General features: G+C 38.8%; 1 protein-coding gene across 3 annotated transcripts in view; it reads right to left on the bottom strand.

The window, feature by feature from the left end:
- LOC101483601 (chloride channel protein 2) overlaps window positions 1–23,494 on the bottom strand; it is a 179,825-nt gene that overhangs the window by 56,203 nt on the left and 100,128 nt on the right. For all 3 annotated transcript variants that reach the window (XM_024804945.2, XM_024804946.2, XM_076892159.1), the window contains exons 7-12: window positions 21,540–21,618; window positions 20,855–20,980; window positions 18,639–18,723; window positions 13,899–14,000; window positions 11,606–11,690; window positions 9,922–10,077 (exon numbers count right to left, since the gene is read on the bottom strand). In XM_024804945.2, coding sequence (XP_024660713.1) covers window positions 9,922–10,077; window positions 11,606–11,690; window positions 13,899–14,000; window positions 18,639–18,723; window positions 20,855–20,980; window positions 21,540–21,618 — 633 coding nt within the window. The remainder of the gene's footprint in view (window positions 1–9,921; window positions 10,078–11,605; window positions 11,691–13,898; window positions 14,001–18,638; window positions 18,724–20,854; window positions 20,981–21,539; window positions 21,619–23,494) is intronic.

Genomic DNA, 23,494 nt, shown 5'->3' with positions numbered 1-23,494 from the left:
CTGGTTTAGAAAGTAATATTAAATCAATTCTAACAACAGCTTATCAAGCTTAAACGTGCTGCTGTTGTTCAGCTGCTGGTTTCCTCTTTCTGGTGAGAAGTGGGCCAAAAACAAAGAAGAGAGACGGACTCACGACAGAAAAGCCAATCAGCTGATCATTAAGCAGTTTCATGATTGAAGTAGCAGCAAGAAGAGGCAGTCGCTCCATATATCGGTTGTTAAGCTTAACGCGGGAATGCTTTACAAACATTCAGAGATGAACTTACACACTTGCTTTACTTCTCTCTGGGAAAACTTTCTCGGAGATGAAATGCTGGTGAGGCTACAAATACACACAGCCGCTCTATCACGTGATGAATACTGCTGCAACGTGCTACGGCTATGAGCCGAGTTACGCCGTGTAGCAAGTTTTGTGAGGTGCTTTTTTGATATTTAATGGATCGGATTACATTTTTTATTTCTCGCCGATATCCGATCCAGTAATTTGGGTCAGTATCGGACCGATACCGATACGTAATATCGGATCGGTCCATCTCTACTAAAAAGTAAGAGTCTGGAATTAGAAAATGTAAAGTTTGGTGGATATTTGGCATTTTAAAAAGTTCAGCAGAAAATCTTGTTTGTTTTTATTAAACAAACAACAATAAGAAAGTGAATGCAGACAATTGTTACAAAAATCAAATCTAAAATTTTAAACAATTTCTTGCTTTCTAAATTCCACTTCAAATTAGACTGATTAAGTGTCAGAAACAGTTCAATCTTGATGACTGATAACTAAAATTATTCAACCCAAGACGTTTTTTGTGATAACACCATAATTAAGGTTTCAGCACAAAACCAGTTGGGTTAATTTGTAATAAAGTAATCATGGTCATAGAGTATGACCATAAGCAATCCTTGACATTTAGAATTTATTTTGGTAACAAAACGAATATTTGTTATTTATGTCTATAATCAGTAAAGTTTATTTTGTTGACCCATCCATCCACCCCAGCCTCCACTCAATAAGCACTTTGTCATTCTGTTTTGAGGATGCTCCACCTTTCTTCTTACAATTATAACTAAACAACTCAAGTCAACCCCATGGGAGCCTTTCTGCGTGGAGTTTGCATTTCCCATTTCCCTGGGTTTCCTATGGGTACTCTATCTTCCAGCCTGAGTCCAAAGACACATGTGTTAAACTAACTAGTGGTTCCAAGTTGAACATGAATATGAGACAGATAAAATGTTTAGAATGAAGCACGAAGTTTTCAGTGAGCAGTAAGAAAGAAAAAAAGTGCTGTGTCAACATTTACATATATTAATCTGTGTCTGTGTTTTGTTTTTCACCTTAATGTCAACATTAATTAATTTGGTGTGCTTTCTTATGTTCATCTTGTTAGACTTATTTTCTGAACCATAAAGGATAAAGATGTTCACATTTAAATTTAGCTATTTTACAATTAGGGCATTTTAGCACTTATGATTAAAAATGAATATTTTTGTGCATGTAATACTTTTTGGAGACACCCAGTCAAAAAAGATACAAATATTGTGAAAAATAAGATGTAATTTGCAAATAGACTTTCAGCAGTTCTGTTGAGAGTGTGTAGCTGACAGTGTAATCTAAACCAGCAGCCTGTTTACTCATAGTAACATGGTCAAAAACACTTGAGCACGGGTGACTGTGGCAGGATGCTGCAGGCACTTTATTCTCCAGCCTTATAGGACGGAAACCTCAATTATAGCAACTGAACTGATGTCTGCAGAGTAATAGCTGCCAATGGGCACTCCTTCAGGTGGCTTGGAGCTAGTTGTTGCACTTGGGGGCATAAACTAATAGACACGGACAGGATACTCCTGGCTGTAAATATGGCTCCATGGGAATTAATGCTACAATATCGTGTCCACATTTGTAATACCATATTGTATAAATATTTGCAAGCAAATAAAATATATTTTTATATAGAAATCATACTTTCAAGTTGCAACTATTTCCTAGTAGTACACCAATGCTGTACTAGAAATACAGATTGTAGGAAAAAATGAGTTTGTATTTTCTGCCTTCATAATTACATCAGCTTTCATGAGAACCCAGACACCACTGGGAGAAATAGCCCCAAACCATGACAGTGTCTCATTGGTTTTACAGATGACTGTAGACACTGTTGTACCTTTCTCCTCCTTCTTTTTAAAAATGGCACTGAGACCATTTCTGATGAGGTTTTCGTTAAAAAAAAACAACAACAAAAAAACAAAAACAAAATACAGATGCATCTCTCAGGGCCTGTGTCAGCTCTTTGCTAGTCGTTGTTTACTAGTAGTTTGCACTTTCCTTAAATCTTTTTAAACTAATACTTACTATACATGACATTTCTCTGTAGTTTCCTTTGAATACCTTTGTCTATCGTCTGGTTAAGGTTGATTCTACACCATCACTACCACAACAAATGCTAATGGTGATGATATGCAATGCCATCTTCATCAATAAAAACTTCCTGATGCTCAGGTTCATTCATTATTATCAATTATACTGCATTTCTCATAAAAACAGGGGGGGCAGCAAGTTCCTCTAACTGTGACTCAGCTACATTCAACATCCTGCTGGACCTAAGACAGTTTGTACATAATTAATGGTATATAACTAATTAGAGAATTAATCAACATGGTCTGATAAGTCAAGTCTGACTGTGTGTGTGTGTGTGTGTGTGTGTGTGTGTGTATTTAGTTTAGCTATAACCCTACCCTGCTCTAACACTTACTGCCAGGTTCTGAGGTTTTTGAGCCAAAGTGTGCAGAGAATAAAGCAAATGGATAGTTTTCAATTTGACGTAGTACGACCATATAATTGAGAGCCGATTGTTTTAGAGGAGACACATTAGCATTTCCGAACATATCCCTCTACCCTTTATTTGCTCTATTACTATTTATGTCCTCTTATCTATTGCTCTATCCAATTCTTTGCTGAAGCAATGACTCGCTTCCCCCTGAAGGAGTCATTAATGTTTCATCTAATCTAATCTAACGTAATCTAGTAGATGTACATCTCGCAGAGGTAGTTCACGACCATGAAGATTTATGAGGATCTCTGACCTCAAACTGAAAGGGGACTTTGATAAGCAGTGGAAGGCAGCAAACTTAAGACCTGAAAATCAAGCTGGGACTGTTTGGGTTATTGGTTTAAACCGCTGCAAATTCAAGTGGAACAAGTGATCAAGGAAACCACTTGCATGAAATCTTTCCTTATTAAAATCCAATTAGAAAATTCTTAATGAACCTTGTGAATTTTGACAGTAGCTTTAATGAGTCTTAAAAGTTCTAAAGCTGCTTCGGGGCTATACTATTTTAGGAGAAAGCATCATTTGTTAATATACGCAACTGAGATTTAATCAGTGTATAATATTAGCTTTGTGCTTGCTCAACAAAAATCTGAACAGCTGCCTTTAAAAAAAAAAAAATCATGCGCCTTAGTTATCACGCCACTGATGTAATAGGCTTTATGTGAAAATGAATGATTAACCGAATCAGCAGTAAAGTGTAAAAAGTAGGCCAGAACGTCAAGTATAGACATCTACCCCCCAAAGGTTGTCTTTTCAGGACGTACTTATGTTTTGCCTTTCACTGTAACAGAGCCAATACTTTGACATTTGATGACAAACATAACTACAAGTATGACTTAAATGCAATGTGGTCAAATCACACTGATGCTGACACACTGCTGCTACAGAAGATGTTGAATAAAAATGCTCTGTCAAACCTTTTAAAGCAATTTTAGATTAATTAAATGTATTTTAGGCATTTTGAGTCTGTAAAACAGTGTTCATGGTGACAAACAGATTTTACATGATGCTGCATGCTTGGACCATGAAAAAAAAATTCTAAATGCACAAAAACTGGCCAAAGACAGAACTTTTCTTTTATTTCTTATATATGGGTTTGTGTGGCTCTTGCAAGAGCTCATTGTTGGCATGATGCCTACTTACTAAAGACACTGTTGAGGCCTTTTGGTGTTGCTGGCCAGTGCATTCATTCTTTCTTAACAATTTACCAGATTGATGATTTGGCTACTGCCAAAGTTTTTGCTCTCTCTCTCTCTCTGACTGGGTTATTTAGTTTTTTTTGTAGCCAAGTGACAGCCTCCCTCAACTGTGTTGACATTTCTTAGGGGGATGATATTTAAAATTACAGTGGCAATCTATAAATTGAACTACTGAAATCAACTTCAAATAGAAGTCAGTTAGATAGATGTCTGCTTCATCTTTGATGAAATATCAAATGAACGGTTCTCACCCGGTTGTGAAACTACCTGTCAGTAAACTGTCCAATAACTTTTGAGCCTCTGAAAATAAGAGATTTTGTATAAAAATGGCCAAAATTCCTAAAAGGTTCATGGAAATTTCAACTAAACCTATAAGTCAGCATTTCAATTACATATTGCATAAGGCTACTTCAAAATATATTGTATAGTGTATGTGTAATAAACAAATGCATGTATTTGTATATGACACATATGGTTATTTTGGTCATATTGCAGCAGACATACTAGATAGTCTCTTGTATATCTGTATTTCACTGATAAGTAAATAGTATACTAGTAATAGCTATTACCATCTGGAACCTCTACTGACAATGCTTTGCCAAAATTAAAATCTGATTTTTCTTTTTTTCCAGAAGGCTTTCATTAAAATTAAGCTCTCTCTGAAGCTAGAGAAGAGTAATAACATACTCTCTACCAGATCCCACATGAAAAAACCCTCTAAATTTTCCTTTCAGTCAAATAAGGGGCTCAAATAAAAGCCTTCCCATCTTGCACCTGCATATCTTGTTAGATGATCAAGTTGCTATTACAACTCATGCTGAGGAGCTGCATAAGAAGCTTTAAATAATTAGGTTTCTTGCTGCCAACACGATTAAGTCCCTGCATGCTGTCATAGCTCTCTTAGAATTAGATTTTTTTTTCCTTTTTACCAAATTATTTTTTAAACTAATACCATGCTAATCATCATCACTTTTAAAACTTGGATTTTCAAGAACCCTTGGATACCCCATTTATGAATTAAAGAACCTCAGTAGTTCTAGAATATTTTGCGCCAATGGCGCACTAAAGAGGAAGCTAAAATTAAAACATAATATATTGCTTTGCTATAAGCTTCATTAGCACTACCTTGTTGCACTTTCAATCTGTCATGGTGTCTCTGGTTCAGACTGTATGCCAGGTTTGTCCCACTTTTCTCAGAAGAGTTGTTGGGTTTCCAAGCACCACTTTGGCCTGTGTCCCCAGTAAGATTAGTCAGCTGCTCCACACATGTGATGCACTTGGGTAGAAGGCTGTTTACATCCTTGGCCTGAAATGAGTAGCTTCCACAATGCTTTTCTTCGTTTTTCTTCAGTTGGCGGGGTTTTTTCTGGTTTTTATTTGTTTGCCAGATAGTTGTGGTTTGCTCCACACAAAAATGATCAGTTTTCCTTCCTCACAAGTTTTTTCCACTTTCCTTGCCATCAATCACACTTTTAGGTGTCACACTGGGAAATGAACTTTTCTAATGTGCCACATAAGAAACTGTTGTAGAGGGCCGCACCAATAAGCTTTTAAAGAACTGAGTTCAGCTTCTTGTTCAGTCCCAGTTTCTTATGTGCCCCCATGGGAGAACTCATTTCCCACCTTTGTTCTGGGTAACTTGAAACTGAAAGGTGTGTCTGTAACTTACATAGTAATTTGAAAAAGTTACACATTGCAGTTACATATTGTGATAATACCTTATACTCAATACAAAATCCACTGATCCGCCTTAAAGGTGGAACAGACTACATCAGGTCACACCTTCAGTTTTTTTGTCCTTGAGTAAATAATTGCTAGTTTTGTTCTCTTTTTGATCAGGTAATGACAGTAAAGTACAGCCAATCCAAGCTTTGGTCCCAGTTGGTTCCCCCTGATTAAATTAAGTTATATATCTATTCATAAGAGCACAAGACTCACAATTCTTGCACCTTGTGTTGAGACCGATTTTGATTGATGTTTCTTTGACTAAATGATGGAAAACAATGAAATCAGGAGAACAGGAGCAGGCAGACAGAGTGAAGGATAGTCAAGTCAAGGGTATCAGTTATGACGCACTATCCAGGACATTTATACTCTAATTTGTCAGTCATCTGGGAGCCCTCTGTACTTGCATGTGTGTGTCACATTCAGAGGACAGTCTGTCGCCCAGGGGCCTCATGGGACCCTCGGGGGCCCTTCTTCTATTCCCACTCCAATTACAGTCCCGCCAGCTCTCTGTCACTGATGCACACACACCAACAGATAACAAAGGACTCGCACAGGCTGGAGGACACATACCTATATTAAAAAACTCATCTCTTCCTGAGAGCTGTTGATGTGCATAATTGCACACCACTAAAAATAGCATTTAACTACAAAGCATGCCAAATGAGTGTGCAAATGTGTGTGTGTGTGTGTGTGTGTGTGTGTGTGTGTGTGTGTGTGTGTGTGTGTGAGTGAGTGAGTGAGTGAGTGAGAGAGAGAGAGAGAGAGAGAGAGAGAGAAACTTGAATGTTATCAGCACTGCACCTCACAACAACAGCAATTCAGCCTTTTCTTGAGGAACTTTCTTTAACTTCCTGTCTTGTCTTGTACTGATTTGCATGATTCAAATACACATACAGCAGCTTCACCGGCTGACCAGCTGCTGGAACTGCCTGACACTAAACATTTTATCTGCACCTTGGCTTTCAGAAGTTCAGCTGCTGAATTCGGTCTTCCTGAAGTTTCGACATGAAAAGACGCAACGAGACAAGATGGCTGCCAAGTTGAATAAAAGAACCATTCATTACAGAGCAGGAGAGGGAGAGGGAGCAATCTCTCCTTTGAAAGTCACCAGGCTGAATCCAGGAAAACCAAAGGCTGTAATTAGACAGAGCCATTACAGCCTCACTTTGAATGTTGTGTGTGCGCGTGTTGTATTATGTTCTGGTGTGGATGTATGGACTGTAATTGTGTGTAAAAGGGAGACCAAGTGTGTGCATCCATACAGACAGATGTTAAACTGTCCAATGAGATTTTGCAGGGGTGTGATTTAGTTAGAAAAGTTTGGTGTGTGTATGTGTGCGTGCGTGTTATGCCTATCCTATATGTGACCTACAGGAAATGCTGCATATTTGGTAACCCTATACATGCCCAGCACACCTACACATGAGGTGGACGTCACGCTGAGAGCAATGATGCTGAAAGACTTTTGATAAAGGACAGCAGTAGGACAGAATCACACACACACACACACACACACACACACACACACACACGAATAAGAAAACAAGTTAGTGGCTTTATGCAAGAGACAAGGGAATCAAACTCACTCTATAAACTGATTCAAAGTTGGGATTTGACTGTGCTTTGTTCACCATGACCAGAAAAACAGCTGCGAGAGACATTCGCTATTATGCTGTTGAGAACCAATGATAGTGAGTCAGTTCCTGGCACTGCTGTTACATGGTGCGCATCATCAATCTCTTTGCTTACATAACTTTGACACCGGAGCTTAGGTAAGTGTTGGATTCCTGTTTCACCGAGTGTCTTTAACCAAATTTTGTAGGACAATGCGCTTGGCTGTAATTCTGCTTTCACAACTTTGCCATTTTATGAAGGGCAGTTTGTGTTTTCTTCAGCCTTTTAAAAAAGAAAAAAATATTCCTAATACCAAAAATAAACATTTCTGGGTAACTTTCACAATATCTCAGGTTAACTGAACAATAATTAATATTGTCAATGTTTAATCGACAATGCTGAAAAACTAAAACAGACTGGTGACTTGCCCAGGGGGTGCTCCACTTTTTGCCCTATGATAGCCAAGTTAGCCTCCAGACCTCCCAAGGCAAAAGAATGTAGCCCGTTATCAATATATAAATAAAAAAACATATATTAAAAATACATGATATTTTTATGTTTAGAGAAGTAAACAAACAATTTAAAGTTCATTATTCTAATATGTAACATGAGCTGGATTTAAGATTTTGTGGATAATGGTTATTATAATAATGTTCACACAGCTGTCAAACTGCAAAGTCTATAAATAGACAGCTTCTTATATTGCACTGATATTTTAGGATGTTTAATTGCATATCAGTTTCATTTACACAGAGAAGCAGGAGTTGTTAAATGACACTGAAATGGTCATCGATATAAAATTAGACTTCACTAATGTGAGGCTAATGTCCAGTGTTATTATCTAAAGTTTGTTAATGCTTTGTTAATTATCTACCTCCACCTGAGCCAGGTACCAGGTAAAGTCACATGACTCCTCACTACTTCCCTGATGTTCAGGGTGTTTTTTGTTTCTGTTGTTTAGGAAGGCAACTTTGTTTCTTTTTTAATATTGTGTGTTATGTGGTATTTTGACTCCCCAGTGGATTGCACAGCTGTGTAGCTTTGCTGTAAATAGACTCATGTCATGTACAGTAACAGCTATCCAGATTTAAAAAGCTACATTTAAAAAAAGTCCCCCCAAATCCCCCCTCGCAGGCACCCTCTCATATACTCCCCTACACATTACTCAACTCCACTCTACTTGGCACCCACTCCTACTTCTGTGTGAAGTCTGCTTGCTGTATGAAGCCCACAACACACTCAGTGTTTTTGTATTGGAAAAGGACATTTCATTTCAGCTGAGCAGTGCAGCCCAATAAGTAAAGGTTACATAAAAAGCCAGACAAGCGGCCCTGTGTTCTTAAACAGGCAGGATGGTGGAGCACAGAACGACCAAACTCATTTCTGTTTTTTCTTGTTACTGAGCACTAGAAAAAAAACAGGAGAATGGGCGGTAAAGGAGATAAATGAATACATACTAACAGTTCAGCTTCTTGAGTCCATAGAGGCCAGGACTGCAGAGCCTTCATTCCACCACGCTCGGCCCTCACTCAAACTTAGGAGTTGAGCCAAGTCCAAGAACTGGTACTTTGTCTACATATGTCATCTCAGTAAAACCTTTTTTTTTTTTTAAATATACATTTTTCTAGAGATGGATGTTGCATTTTTTCCACACCTCTCTGCTGCAACATGAGTCACTTAAAATTGAATCTATGGGACAATCCAGAACAGTGGATGTGCTAGAACAACGGCAAACCCAGACATCGGTTCCATCCTGACTCAAAGAGCTGGACCAGGGATCGTCAAAATGGTCTGAGCTGTAGGTTCAGTTAAATATCATTCTGTGTTTTCTACATGTATCAACAGAAGGGCACCAGTTGCAAGTGGAATAATTAACAAATCATGGAGGACGCCAATAAGGCCCATTTCCTGAACTCACCAGGAAAGTGTTTACTGAAGCTGAGGGTCAATTTCTTACATCTATAGCATGAGAAGTTCTATTTATAGCCACAGTTTAGCTTTACTTTTTGGAATCTCTCCATCTTTATGTCTTCTACATAAAGTCAGAAGACATAATGATGTGACTTTATTCTTGTAGCCGACTGCTGAATCCTCTTCAATCAGTCCTTTCGCTCACTGATACAGCATCAAAGTGACACAAAACTTTTAATGGCCTCCTGGGAAAACAACTATAACACACTGAGGGGGAAGACAGACAACATTTTTTTAATTTAACATGGTCCCCCTTTGCTCTTCACCAGTGAGAAGAAGAGATGTGATCTGTTCTATTTGGCCTATTAGCTCAGCTCTAGTGTTAAATAAAAAGGTGAACACTCCTTGGATTTATAATGCAGTACATCCTGTCATGCACCGTGTATGGGATTTACTCACTGTGTCAGCATACATGCTTCAATTCAGAGAGAAACTAAATAGTCCAGCAAAGGAAGGGAAGCAACCAGAAAGAGCCAACAGAGTCTAACAACTGTGATAAATTTAGTTTTCACATTAAAAAATTGCAAACAATGAAAACATTTTGCATTAAAAACTCCAGAGTCTTTTTTATAATTTTTTGCTCTTCCTACCTTCATTACGATGAAGAGGACCAGCGTGACAAAGACGTTGACTTGCGGGTGCCTCCAGGCTTGTGCATTTCCAATGTAGTCGAACTCCTCGGCGATGCCCTGTTTGGCCCAGGTTCGGTTGTCCAGTAGTGTCACCAAAGCCTCTTTCTGAGTCAGCTGCAAACCAATCAACATGCTTCATTCAGATTAAAATTCATTTAAAAACTTAAAAGGGGGAAAAAAAGAAAAACAGGCCAAGTTGGAGGATGGTCACAGACACTCACAGATACAATGCACATAAACAATCACTAGGTCAGTAAAAAACCCATGATTTCTCTGAGTTGCACTATCACTTTTTTTTTGTTCTTTGCATTTTGCATAAATCTAAATAAATTGAATAATTCATTATCTAAAAAAGACAGTGTGGAACAACAAAAGTGATAATGAAAGAAAACTTTGGTCACATGCGCCTAGAATTTTGTGCTAAAATCAAAATCATTACCCATTTCTCATCTTAATACCTCTTTTTAAGTGGTATTAAAAAGAAACAGCTGGAGGAAAGTTGTGCAATTAATGAGGTTACTTGGCAACATGTCAGGTAAAAAAAAAGGTCAGCAACATGACTGGGTATAAAAAGAGCATCTCAGACAGGCAGCGTTTCTCTGAAGTGAAGATGGGCAGAGGTTCAGCAGTCAGCAAAAGGATGCTGATGCATCCTTGGGTGAGATAGTGAAGTGTGAAGGTGCTTAGCTATAGATAATAGCACCTTATGCATATGTGGGTCTCTGGGCGAATAAGACTTGCACTTAAAAGTGAAAAAGTCCATTTATAGTTTCATAAAGTATTGATCAGTGGTACATAAAATCAAAAGATTTAGAGAATCTGGAGAACTCTCCATTTTGCAAAGTATTCCAACTTTTTCAGTATTGCAGGCATTGAGTATAAGAGCACAAAGTGAGCTGCAGCTTTTTAAAACTGACGGTGCACACTGGTGGGGATAACGCTGCCCACATCCACAAAGCTCACCAATGAAGAGGTTGTGAGTAAGACTAAGATACACAATTTTGAGTGTGCACTCCAAAGAGGAGTGGGCCAGTGTGGGCAGATTTAGAGCCATACAGGCCTGACTCACGGTCTCATTAGCGGCCAAGACCAAGCGACAGCGCATGTGTGTGTACTGTCGGTGTGTGTGCAACATCCTCTGATGCAGAGGCTATTCCCTTTCTAATACTGATAATTAAGACAGATGAAGTGAGTGATATTGGAGAGAAGCCACAAGCACACACTTGCGAGTCATCGCAGGAGCAAAAAGACAGTATGCTCATCCAATCCTCCAGGGTACACAGGTGACACACAAACACATCTGAACCTGCGCTGCACACATTAAAAAACAACTACACCCTGACATGAATGGTAATAAAGTTGTTATTTATTGATCTAAGTTGGCTCACAAACACAGTGAGACATGAAAATCATGGTTAGATGGATACATCTGAATGCACTCAGGGCCTGCACAGTGACACTTACATAAATTACAACACAAAAAATGCAGTGGACACATAACATAAATTTTAAATATAATACAATATCATACCATAATGGTCCATAATGCCCCAGGCTTTCTTTTACATCCACTGTAATAGTTGCAGGGTGTTGAGTATATGTAATAAAAATAATATATGTTGAATGAAATTGGGGAACGTACTTTTCCAGCCATAAACTGTCCAAAGCCAGGAGGAAATGTGAGGGTAGAAAGGACTAAAGTGACCAGTGCTGGATACAGCAGACGTCTAAAAGTGGAAGAAAGACAAGGAGAGAAACAGTAAAAGAGATTTAAAAAAGCAGGCACAATCGATGTGTGACACTTAAATTGGTGATAAAACTGTTTTCTTTGATTATATAAAGTCTGCACATTTGTGAGTACATGACGACGTTCCTGTTAGCACCGCTTCAGACAACTCACTTAACGCTATTTATCCCAATATTTGTACAAATGTCCAACAATGTTTAACCTTTCGTTTTACAGGATCCTGTCGGGGGAGCAGATTTTATTGCGGCTACTGAGCAGGTCTGTGCTCAGCTTTCAGTGTCATGTGAAAGAGAAAATCTTCTAGGTCTTTTGTAGGATTTTGTTACCCCTTTTAATCCAATCGTGTATCATCTTCGATACATGAGTTTTTGAGACTTTTATATAGTGAGATTTTTTTAACCTGATTTTTGTTTCTAAGAAAAATAGGAGCCACATATGAGGACATTCGTTTAATATTTTGTTAGAACAGTAGCAGTATAATGTCCTCGTAAGTGGATATCAGGCCCTTGTAGTGGAAAATTGAGTATTTTGGTCTAAATAACCCAAAATGTGATGTCCACAAATGTGGACACCAGGTCCTAGGAGGTTAATGGCACAATTTATTAAAATTTAAAATTGTAAAAATTTGGTTCAAATTAAAACGAATATGTGCAAATTAATATTTAATTTCTTTTAAAAAGATTTAAGGTTCAATAAATGCTCCATTTTCTAAAAAAATGAATTTTCTGGCAATGATTTCATGGTTGAGATATTACAGGGTTAAAAAAGAAAAAATCAAGTTACAAATCAAATAAGCTGCTCTCATTTGTACATAATGTTCCTTGACACTGATCAAGAACAGGTCACGTACATCATAATGCTCCCAAATAAAGAAAAAAAAAAAAAAGAGCATTTCTGCTATTTTGTCTGACATCTGATGCTACATAAACTTATTTTAATATTACAAACCCTAAAAATTCCTGATCTGAATTTGGCTTTTACAAGTAAAAGGACTGATTCTTATATAGCGCTTTCGACTCTCCAGGAGTACTCAAAGTGCTCTGTACAAGATGCCACATTCACCGTCTTCTACGCTGTTAAGTGCTTTCTAGCTACCATTCACACTCCGCTGGATGCAATGTTACACGATGTGCTTATTTTATTTTTTTTATTTTATTAATTCAGTAGTGGACAGGTACTATTAACAAAAAATCTAATTATAATCAGTACCTAATACCCATTTATAAACTTCTGACTGTTTTTTTTTAGGGTGAGATAATCACATAGCAGCAATTCAACACATTTCAGTATGTAGGCATGCTCAAGACGACCTGCTGAAGTTTAAACTGAGCACCAGAATGGGGAAGAAAGGTGATTTAAGTGACTTTGAATGGCATGGATGTTGGTGCCAAATGACCTGAGCAACTCATTTAAAGTAGTGAGATTTGCCCACTAAATGATCTCTAGAGTTTATATTATCCACCAAGCAGCAGTTCTCTCTGTGAATCTGGTTTGTTGATGAACTCTGAGTTCATAGGAAGTCACCTGTCAACTGTTTACAACCAAGGTTTGCAGAGAAACAAGGATGTACAACATGCTGGATTTTAAAGCAGATGGCCTAGCGCGAGCAGAAGACCACACCAGGTAGCATTCTGGTCAGCTAAGAACAGGAAACCGAGGCTACAGTTCACACAGGCTCTCCAAAATTGAACTACAGAAGAATGGAAAAACACTGCCTTGGTATGATGACTCTCGATTTCTGCTAAGCAGCTTTAGTAAGTTTGTGGTGGAACGGGAGATTGTTATTGTCGTTTTGAGCACATTCATTTATTCTCATTCCCAGAGGGTCATGAAATTGCAACTTTCATTAAAGTTGCAATTTCAAATAAACCACCCACACATTACTACAAAGCAATTACAGTATTAACCAATTATCAAACACTATTTCTGCATTACTTTGGCCAATTCTAAAAACTATTAACTAAAATTTAATCAACTTACATTTTCCCCATTTTCAAATGATGGTTATTGTACAATGTTATCCTGACAGTTGACACAAGTTTAAAGTAACAATGCACCATGCTTTCTGCTTTACATAGAAAAAAAAAACGATCAGATGTTACTATATCACTTGAGAAAATGCAGTGAATATTCTTTCTGGTATGTACTTTGTATGCACCCATTGCTTTATTAAGGTGATTATACTTACTTTTTCATTAGAAATTTGTTGATGACCTTCTGTTTCCTCATGAACTGGACAATGAGTCGGTTCAGGTAGACAAACAAAGCCCCACCGAAACCACTGGCAATACTGCAGACAGAGAAAACGAGTAGGACTATTTTTTTCCCTTTCCCCACCCGGTATAATGCATCAAATCAAAACAGAATGGAATAAATTTGTTTAAGTGTAAACAAAGTAAAACATCAACGCATCGAGTGCAACATTTTTCTCACTTGATCCACCTCCATAGGGTGTCCCCAGTGCATTTGGCAACAATAAAAACAATGAAAATGTAATGAGTTTCTAATCGACTGGAGATGGTTGCTGGTAATAAGTGCAAATGTAATTCTGTAAAGTTGTGGGGAACAGGAAAACAAAGAAATATGGGAATGGAGGAAAAAAGAGAAAGTACACAAAACATGTGGGAGGCATATACTGTAGACGGAGAGAAATAAAGACGAGCATGGAAAAAAATGAACAGGGAGTCAGAGGCATGAGACAGTAGGAATAAAAGAGCGAGAACACTGTCAGATGGGGATTTGTGGGGGAGTCTCAGACAAAGCGGAAAAAGAGGTTTATATAAGCGCGCATTTAGAAGCTTGGTGGGAGTCCTCTTTATGGGAGTGAGAGCCAAAGAAAGCAGAGAAAAGGTGGCGAGAAAGAATAGACTCAGACAGCTACGCAGACAACCTAATGCTTATAAATTTATCCTCTTGCATTATTAATTCCATCAAATACCTTTGAATAAGTAATGAACAGGATGATGAGGGAGTCTTTGCCTCTTTGGCACAGCTGAGGAAAACGCAGCACATCTACCTTTTCATGCGCTTTGTATGGTACACGTAAAAAAAAAACAAACAAACAAACTGTGTCCTCTGTGTGTGTGTTTGGGTGGGGGTTAAGTGTTGGAATCTGGGCTTGTGCTCATGATTAAAACAAGGGTGAGTGTACCGTTTGAGGACAAGAAGGTGTTAAAGCTATGATCAGGCGATGGTGTACAGACGTATGTATGACTCAATAAATTAACGTAGCATTAAGTGAATTAAAAATAATAATAAAAAAAAAAATACAGGGCCTTCATTTATGAAAGGTTTTTCTGTATTTATATACATTTGCAGAGATTCATTCAGACCCATTCATTCATAATTTTTCAGTTATTATTGTAGACAACTTTACTTCATCATGCAAATGAGTCAGCTGTCACACAGGGGAAACGCTGCGCTCATTGGTTGACTGATCCTTACAAGTAAAATAAGTTAAGATACAATATACAGGGTGGGCCATTTATATGGATACACCGTAATAACATGGGAATGGTTGGTGATATTAAAGTCCTCTTTGTGGCACATTAGTATATGTGAGGGGGCAAACTCCTCAAGATGGGTGGTGACCATGGTGGCCATTTAGAAGTCGGCCATCTTGGATACAACTTTTGTTTTTTCAATAGGAAGAGAGCCATGTGACACATCAAACTTATTGGTAACGTCACAAGAAAAACAATGGTGTGCTTGGTTTCAACGTAACTTTATTCTTTCATGAGTTATTTACAAGTTTCTCTTTGTTCACAGCCATTGACTTGTCGAAGAGGTTAACACGTGAGGAGCGGATCGAAATTGTGTTGATATCTGGTGAACGCAGTAACCGGGTCATTGCAGCAGATTTCAATGCAAGACACCCTACAAGACCACCCATCTCCCATGCTACAGTTAGCAAACTGCTTGCTAAGTTTCGTGAAACTGGTTCAGTGTTGGATTTGCCAAAATGTGGACGCAAGAAAACTGTCACTAATGAAGAAACATCAGTGGCTGTCCTAGCTTCATTCAGCAAGAGCCCACAGCGTAGCACTCGCCGCATGTCACTGCAGAGTGGCATTAGTCGAACATCCCTTCGGCAGATATTAGCTACTCACAAATGGCACCCTTACAAACTCCAGCTACTGCAGCATCTCAACGAGGATGACCCAGATCGGCGCACAGAATTTGCAAAATGGGTAAAACAAAAATTGGAACAGGACCCTCAGTTCACGCAGAAGAGTTTGTTCAGTGATGAGGCAAACTTTTATGTGAATGGTGAAGTTAACAAACAAAACCACCAGTATTGGTCTGACACTAACCCACATTGGATGGATCGCTCCAAGACTGTTGGAACAACAAAAGTGATGGTTTGGTGTGGTACATGGGGGTTAAGGGGGTAAAGCTGGCACGTTCCCTGAGTTTTTCCAGCAAGATGGTGCACCACCACATTATGGGTGCCAGGTCCGAGCATTCCTAGATGAACAGTTTCCTGAAAAGTGGATTGGTCATCGTGGGCCAGTTGAATGGCCCCCAAGCTCTCCCGATCTGACCCCCTTAGACTTTTATCTTTGGGGTCATCTGAAGGAAATTGTCTATGGTGTGAAGATACGAGATGTGCAGCACCTGAAACTACGGATACTGGATGCCTGTGCTGGCATTTCTCCTGCGGTGTTGCTATCAGTGTGTGAAGAGTGGGAGAAGAGGGTTGCATTGACAATCCAACACAATGGGCAGCACATTGAACACATTTTATAAGTGGTCAGAAACTTGTAAATAACTCATGAAAGAAGAAAGTTACGTTGAAACCAAGCACACCATTGTTTTTCTTGTGACATTACCAATAAGTTTGATGTGTCACATGGCCCTCTTCCTATTGAAAAAGTTGTATCCAAGATGGCCGACTTTTAAATGGCCACCATGGTCACCACCCATCTTGAGGAGTTTGCCCCCTCACATATACTAATGTGCCACAAACAGGACTTTAATATCACCAACCATTCCCATGTTATTACGGTGTATCCATATAAATGGCCCACCCTGTACTTTAAAATGAAGGCCCACATTCAAGTAATGTTAGAGAAGGTGAAAATAATGGAGCCTGTCAGTATTACTTAGTTTCATAATAATGGTTAATGATTTCTACTGATATGCATCTCTGATTTTCTTTTAATTTTTTTCTGTTAATTTCAACTGTATTTTTATTTATTGAGTTATTCACTTCTCCTAATTTTGGATTTTTTAGTCTGCAACACCAGAAAAGATGCTTTATAAATAATTTGCCTAATTGGCTGTTTGTCAACAAATCCATTAATTGTTTCTGTGGTTAGGCTTTTGTGCCGATTACAAGAAAATTTCTGAAATGTAAATAACATATCACTCATTTTTTAAAATATGATCTCACATTTTCATTGTACATTTTTGGGAAAATGAATCCATTTTTCGACAATTTTTTTATTTTCTGATTTTCTGTTGCTCATTGGAGGAAGTCGTCAGCAGAATAGTTTATAATAAAAGTAATCACCCTCCTGTCGGCCTACAAAAAGTCCAGGTACACACATTATGGACACATATACATGTGCAGCCTTCACATGTTGAGGTGACCCTCTCCCTCCTAAAACAGTAAACTGTAAACAGTAAGTAGAGTAGTGTGTGACTCTTCAAAGACATGCCCTTGGCAGCATGTAGCACACACCAAACTCTTCCTGGCCTAGTTGACTGAGACACTGACCGACTTTCCCTGCTTGACAGCTACTGGCAGGGGAAGATGGAAACTACAACGATGCACCGGCACACACACACACACACACACACACACACACACACACACACACACACACACACACACAAATCTGCCAGTGTGCACATACAGACTCACACAGTGTAAAACTAGAACTAAGCACTCTGCTGCCTTCTCTGGAGACAGTGTACTGTATGTGCAAGCCACTGATGCAGTGGTGGGTGTTAAAGCCTCCGGACAAAAAAAAAAAAAAACCCAACTAAATATGAAAGAAAAAAAAACCCCCAAAGGATGAAGAACAAGATGACGACCCCCGCCCCCCCCAAAAAAAAGAAAGAAAGAGAGGGATTGTCTTCTCAAGATAAGTTACACAAGTTACACACAGGCACACGCTTTCATCTGAAAAAGAAGGACAGAGTATGGAGCAAGAGCACCCCCTCCAAACTCTCAACCAGCTTCCTTCTAGGAGCCCGTGGTCTCTTTCACAGGCACAGAAGAGCCCTCAGGCTAGGACAGGATAAAATAAGACGTCCCTCAGTGCGCTGGCAACTGTTGCAAGCTGAATAATCCATGTTAGGTGACTCACGCAGTCCACCCCGAGGTAACACCTTCACAAGCTACAGTAAGTGGATCTCCTGAATAATGTCTGAATTTATGAGGCAATCATAATAAATGGGAATACCTGTCAGCGCAACCAGGTGGACAAAACTGACTCAGAGTGGATGAATTTATTTGAAATTTTTTGTGAAACAAGCTAGTTTCCATTTTCTTACTAATATTGGTTGACAATCAGCTTTTTATTCATTTAGGCTTGGTCTTATTTACAGTACGGACCTGCTGGGTAATGTCTAATTGATGAGTTGTTGTTTTTTTTAAACTCTCTGTCTCTCTTCCACAGCATGTCTTTATCCTGTCTTCTTTCTCTCACCCAACCGGTCACATCAGATGGCCCCGCTCCTCCCTGAGCCTGGTTCTGCCGGAGGTTTCTTCCTGTTAAAAGGGAGTTTTTTCTTCCCACTGTCGCCAAAGTGCTTGCTCATAGGGGGTCATATGATTGTTGGGTTTTTCTCTGTATCTATTATTGTACAATCTACTGTGCAATATAAAGCGCCTTTAGGCAACTGCTGTTGTGATTTGGTGCTATATAAATAAAATTGAATTGAATTGAAACCAACTTCAGCATCTTAACCAACTTACCCAATGACAGCGAAGGCAGGAAGCTCCTGGAGGTCAAAGGGAAAGTCTAATCGGAAGCGGGTTTTAAACAGAGCTGTGATGGTCTCTGGAGAAAGAGAGAGAGGACAAGCCACTGTATCACTGAACAGACCTCAAAGTCATTAAGCGAGGTTAAAAACAGGTCTTCTAAACACATATAGGGCAATAAATAAAATATATTAAAGCTACTGATGCACCACTGACTGATCTGACTGATGGAAGGAGTAAAAAGGAAAACTTCAGCTTACTGTGGAGGTGATGACCAAAAAATGGTAAATGGCCTGTATTTGTATAGCGCCTTACTAGTCCTAAAGGACCCCAAAGCGCTTTACACATCCAGTCACACCCATTCACACACACATTCACATACTGGTGATGGCAAGCTACATTGTAGCCACAGCCACCCTGGGGTGCACTGACAGAGGCGAGGCTGCCAGACACTGGCGCCACCGGGCCCTCTGACCACCACCAGTAGGCAACGGGTGGTGTCTTGCCCAAGGACACAACGACCGAGACTGTCCAAGCCAGGGCTCGAACCGGCAACCTTTCGATTACAAGGCCAAATCCCAACTCTTGAACCACGATCGCCCCAAAACTCCAAACCTCACAAAACCTGACCACATTAAACAACTGGTGGGAGAAAAGGCTGTGAAAAACTAAACCACTAACAGGATCCTGGAAATCCCAAAGAAGTTTGGACGCCTGCCACTGAGAACTTCTCAGTTTACTGTTTTGGTAGGATGAAAATTCTATTTTTAGCACCTCCAGTGTTGCAGCAAGTCTTTGTCCTTTACTCAGTATATTATTTAGACTTGCACACATGTAACTAGTAAAATAATGACAGAGCTTCATTTATACACAGATTAAAAACCCCATTGCCCCCAGGCTCAAGAGGTATGTAACACTCCAAGAGCCAAACCTGCAAATATCAACATCCACAGAAACTTTAGTATCTCAGCTAAATCCTCATATAAACCATTTCTACAACCACCAAACGCAGCGAAAACAAGCAATGATTAAAAGAACAGTTACTTAAATGCGCAAAAGTCCGCTAAACACACACAACCGAGCCAAGAAATCTCCAGACTTCAGGTAGCCATGAAAACAATGGCTAGTTTGCTTGCAGGGCTCTCTCACGCATTCCAAAACACCAAGTTTCACCATGCTCCAACCAAAATTCACTAGACAAGCTGCAAAAGAAGACCACAAAAATGTCACTGTGATTCTATTGGCTCAACCGATTAAAAAGAGGTGTCAATCATGCAAATTGGCCAATAGAGGCCTAGGCTACAGCCCCTCAGAGTTTAAATCGCAAGAGGCCATTTAAACTCACCAGGGTGCAAGACAGAAAGGGCTCGCTGACTGGGAATGTGTGGTTAATTCTTCAAAAATATTCAAAAGACAAGCATTTCTAAGCATGGTAATGAAGTTAAATCATTTCTGCTGTTTAAAAAAACAGCAGAAATTCTACTCGTATATGGTGTCCAAGGTGCGCCAAAACTGGACATCCTGTATAACACCTGGACATTTATTTATTAAAAGTCCTGCAATTTTTCACAGTTTCACTTTGGAAGCATAAATCTTTGTTTATAAATTGATTTCTGCTTTTCTGGATTACAGTGTCAATTAAAGCATATTTTAAAAAGGGTTATATGCTAGAAATTATTTGCTATTATATTGTATGTTATATGCTAAAAAATTATATCACAAAAGACTGCATGAAATTGAAAAATTTGGACCATTCAATCCCAAATTCATAGCAGACTGACTCCATCTTATTGCTGCTTTTTCACTGTCTTAATTCACAAAAGTTGCTGTGAAGACATGACGTGATGGCTCAGCGCTTGCAGACCTGGTCCCCGTCTCCAAACCACTAAAACATTGGACCTTAAAGTGGACTCACTCTGATCATTTCCAGCCTTATATTTGAATTCTAACTGCATGACTCACAGCTCGTTCCTTATCGATCTTAAACTGAGCCTTGGTGAAGCCCCTCAGTTTATCCACTGTTTGAACCAACTTTAAGGCCACTCTTGCTTTGATACGACTTTTATCTGATTTTTTTGCCCCTCAAAAACAAAAGACACTGAACATGCCACTAGCTACTACAAAAATGGATTTGATTGTGCTGGACTAAGTGTTCCTAATAAAGTGCTTATACTGTCTTATACTAAGTACAATGAACACATCAGTCTTACCTTCATCTCTGTTCCAAACAGCTAATACCCTGAAGATGAAGGCACTGAAAGTGGCAGCAAAGAAGCCCCTCCAATAGTTCCTCACAGCAAAGAATGTGGAAGTTACTTCAATACTGAACAGCACACCTTAAACACACAAACACCACAAGGCATGAGCACTGACATTTAAAAAATGCACAAACAAGTGAAATGGACTTCTCTTGACATGCAGTTCTTCATGTAACACTCAAGTAACAACAACATTTCCTTTCATTACACACAGATGAATTTGTTCGCCAGCGTCTGTATTCAGACATGATCTCCATTTTTGGAAATGTCATTTACCTCAGTTAGCTCAGGCTTAGCAAGATGAATTCATGGTGGGGTGGAAGCACAGGCTGAAGAAAAACCAGCTAGAAGCTAAATAAATTATGTCACTGATACAAAGGCGTGTAGTGTGCTCCAAGGCTGTACCAGGGCTCTAAATTTAACATGAGATGATACGAGGGTGTACAGAAAGAGAATACCTCCGCAAAAGAACATCTCCCATGAAACAGCACTGATTGCTCCATCCATTTCAGCAACATGCAGCCCATTATATGTTAAGTGGGTTACACATTGTAAAAGTTATACAGTGCTTACACATTTAGCTCATTACAGAGTGCCACAGGCTTCAGGTACTACATCACGTTTGCTTTAGACTCACCTCCTATGGGGGCAGCGAAACAGCAACCAACTCCCACGGCACAGGCTGCTGCCAGCATCTCTATGTTCCTTGACTCATTCTGAAACCACACAGTGGTTAGATTTCAGTCACCAGCAGTCATTCAACAGCAACCACAACAACAACAACAAAAGCGAAAAGGAAAGAAGTGAGTCAATTCATTACATTTTTTCTATGACACACTTTTAATAAGACACCTAAGCAAAAAAAAAAAAGCATCCACATTTTTGTCATGTCACAGCATTATTCCAAAATGGTTTCACCTACACCCTCCATATACATGCTCCATAATGATGAAGTGAAAAAGGTTTGCTTAAATTAATTTTTTTATCAACTAAAAAAAAAAAAAAAAAACCCCTCCTCCTCCTACTCATAACAACAACAACAATAATAATAATCAACAATTAACATGCAAAGTAAAATATTCCTAAATCAAAGCAAAATTGAATTTCAAATGAGTACAAAACAAATTGGATGTCTTAAAAACAAAAAAAGTCAAAAAATATTTTAAAACAATACCATGGATATATGAAAATTATTTTTTATATTTTAAATTAAACAGTAATAATATTAATGAAGGATCATATAATGAGCTGTGTCGTAAGACAGAAAGACAGTGGGAAAGGGACAATCATGCTGCATGAGCGCGGGATGGACTGTGGTGCATTATGGGAATGGAGGTTTTTTTCCTTTCTTTTTGACACTTCTGGTCTTATTTACCTTCATTCCTATGAGACCGATGTCCTTCAAGCAGCATGGCAGTGGTAAAGGAAAGTTAATGCGTGTTTTACTTTCACAACAGAATATTTTATGTGGAAAAGTTGGTGTGGACGAGAAGGTGCGTGTAAGGCTTAATATTTAGTAAAACAAAGGAAACTTCAGAGAATTTTCCTCTGTGAATGACAAGTAGGGATGCATGGATTATGAATTGTGAATTATTCTGAGCAGATTCCAGGATTGCACATGCAACTTTCTCTGATGCAGATTTTTGTTGTCTTTATTTTGTTTGTCTCATTTATCCTGTTATCCCACCAAAACATACACAAAAAAAAAACCCCACTGAAAAAAAACGTTTTTCAGTCTATCAAACATTTTTTGAACATTTAGAAGAAACCATGCATGCATGAGGCTTAGTTACTCCAAGTTCAGAAAGTTACTGCTTATCTCCGTTGTCACAGATTTTATTTTAAACTGATAAAATTCAGTTTACCTGTAGATTCAAACAAATTCAATCTACTTTCAAAGACATAAAAAGGATAAAGTAGAAATTAGTTTTTTAGATGTTTTGGCTTCATTCATCCTTCCTGCAACTCAAAGGCATGATGCCAATACCGCCATGCTTCACTATAACAGCTGCGGTGATGCGCTACACATTATGCCTGGACTTCTCCCCAAACAGTTCCACTATTGTCTCGTCAGAACAGATGATCTCCTCCCTAATGGACTCGCTTAAAGTACTCTGAGTGAACTATCCTTTGCCCTACTGTATACTGAGAGAGGTCTATGGAGCAGCTCTACCATGACTGATGATACAAGATGGTCCTCTGTTTTGCAAGTTCTCCATCTTTTGGAGGACTTCTAAAAATCTGCTGGAGTTACCTTTGTGTTCTTGGACACTTCCCAATCCACAGTGTTCTGTTTGGCCATTACAGACCAAGTGGCCTCCAATCGACTTCTAGACAAATCTGAAGTAAAACTAAAGTTCCACTAAAGTACTTAAAGAAGAACAGACTTGCTGTTTTTATTTCTAATAAACCATAAATAATAAATGCAGATAAAGTAAATTCTCAGTTCATTTTCACTAGACTCAAATATTGTTGGGTATGAATAGTACACACAGTGGCTTTGATAAAGCTTTACAAATGCTAATAAAAGAGAGTGTGTTTTTGCTCTTCTCTTTCTCCTTTCTTTTAGTCTTTAACTGTATTTGAACAGTG

The sequence above is a fragment of the Maylandia zebra genome, linkage group LG14 (assembly GCF_041146795.1).
Source record: "Maylandia zebra isolate NMK-2024a linkage group LG14, Mzebra_GT3a, whole genome shotgun sequence".
Classification (NCBI taxonomy): Eukaryota; Metazoa; Chordata; class Actinopteri; order Cichliformes; family Cichlidae; genus Maylandia; species Maylandia zebra.
This window is presented reverse-complemented; position numbering and strand designations above follow the sequence as displayed.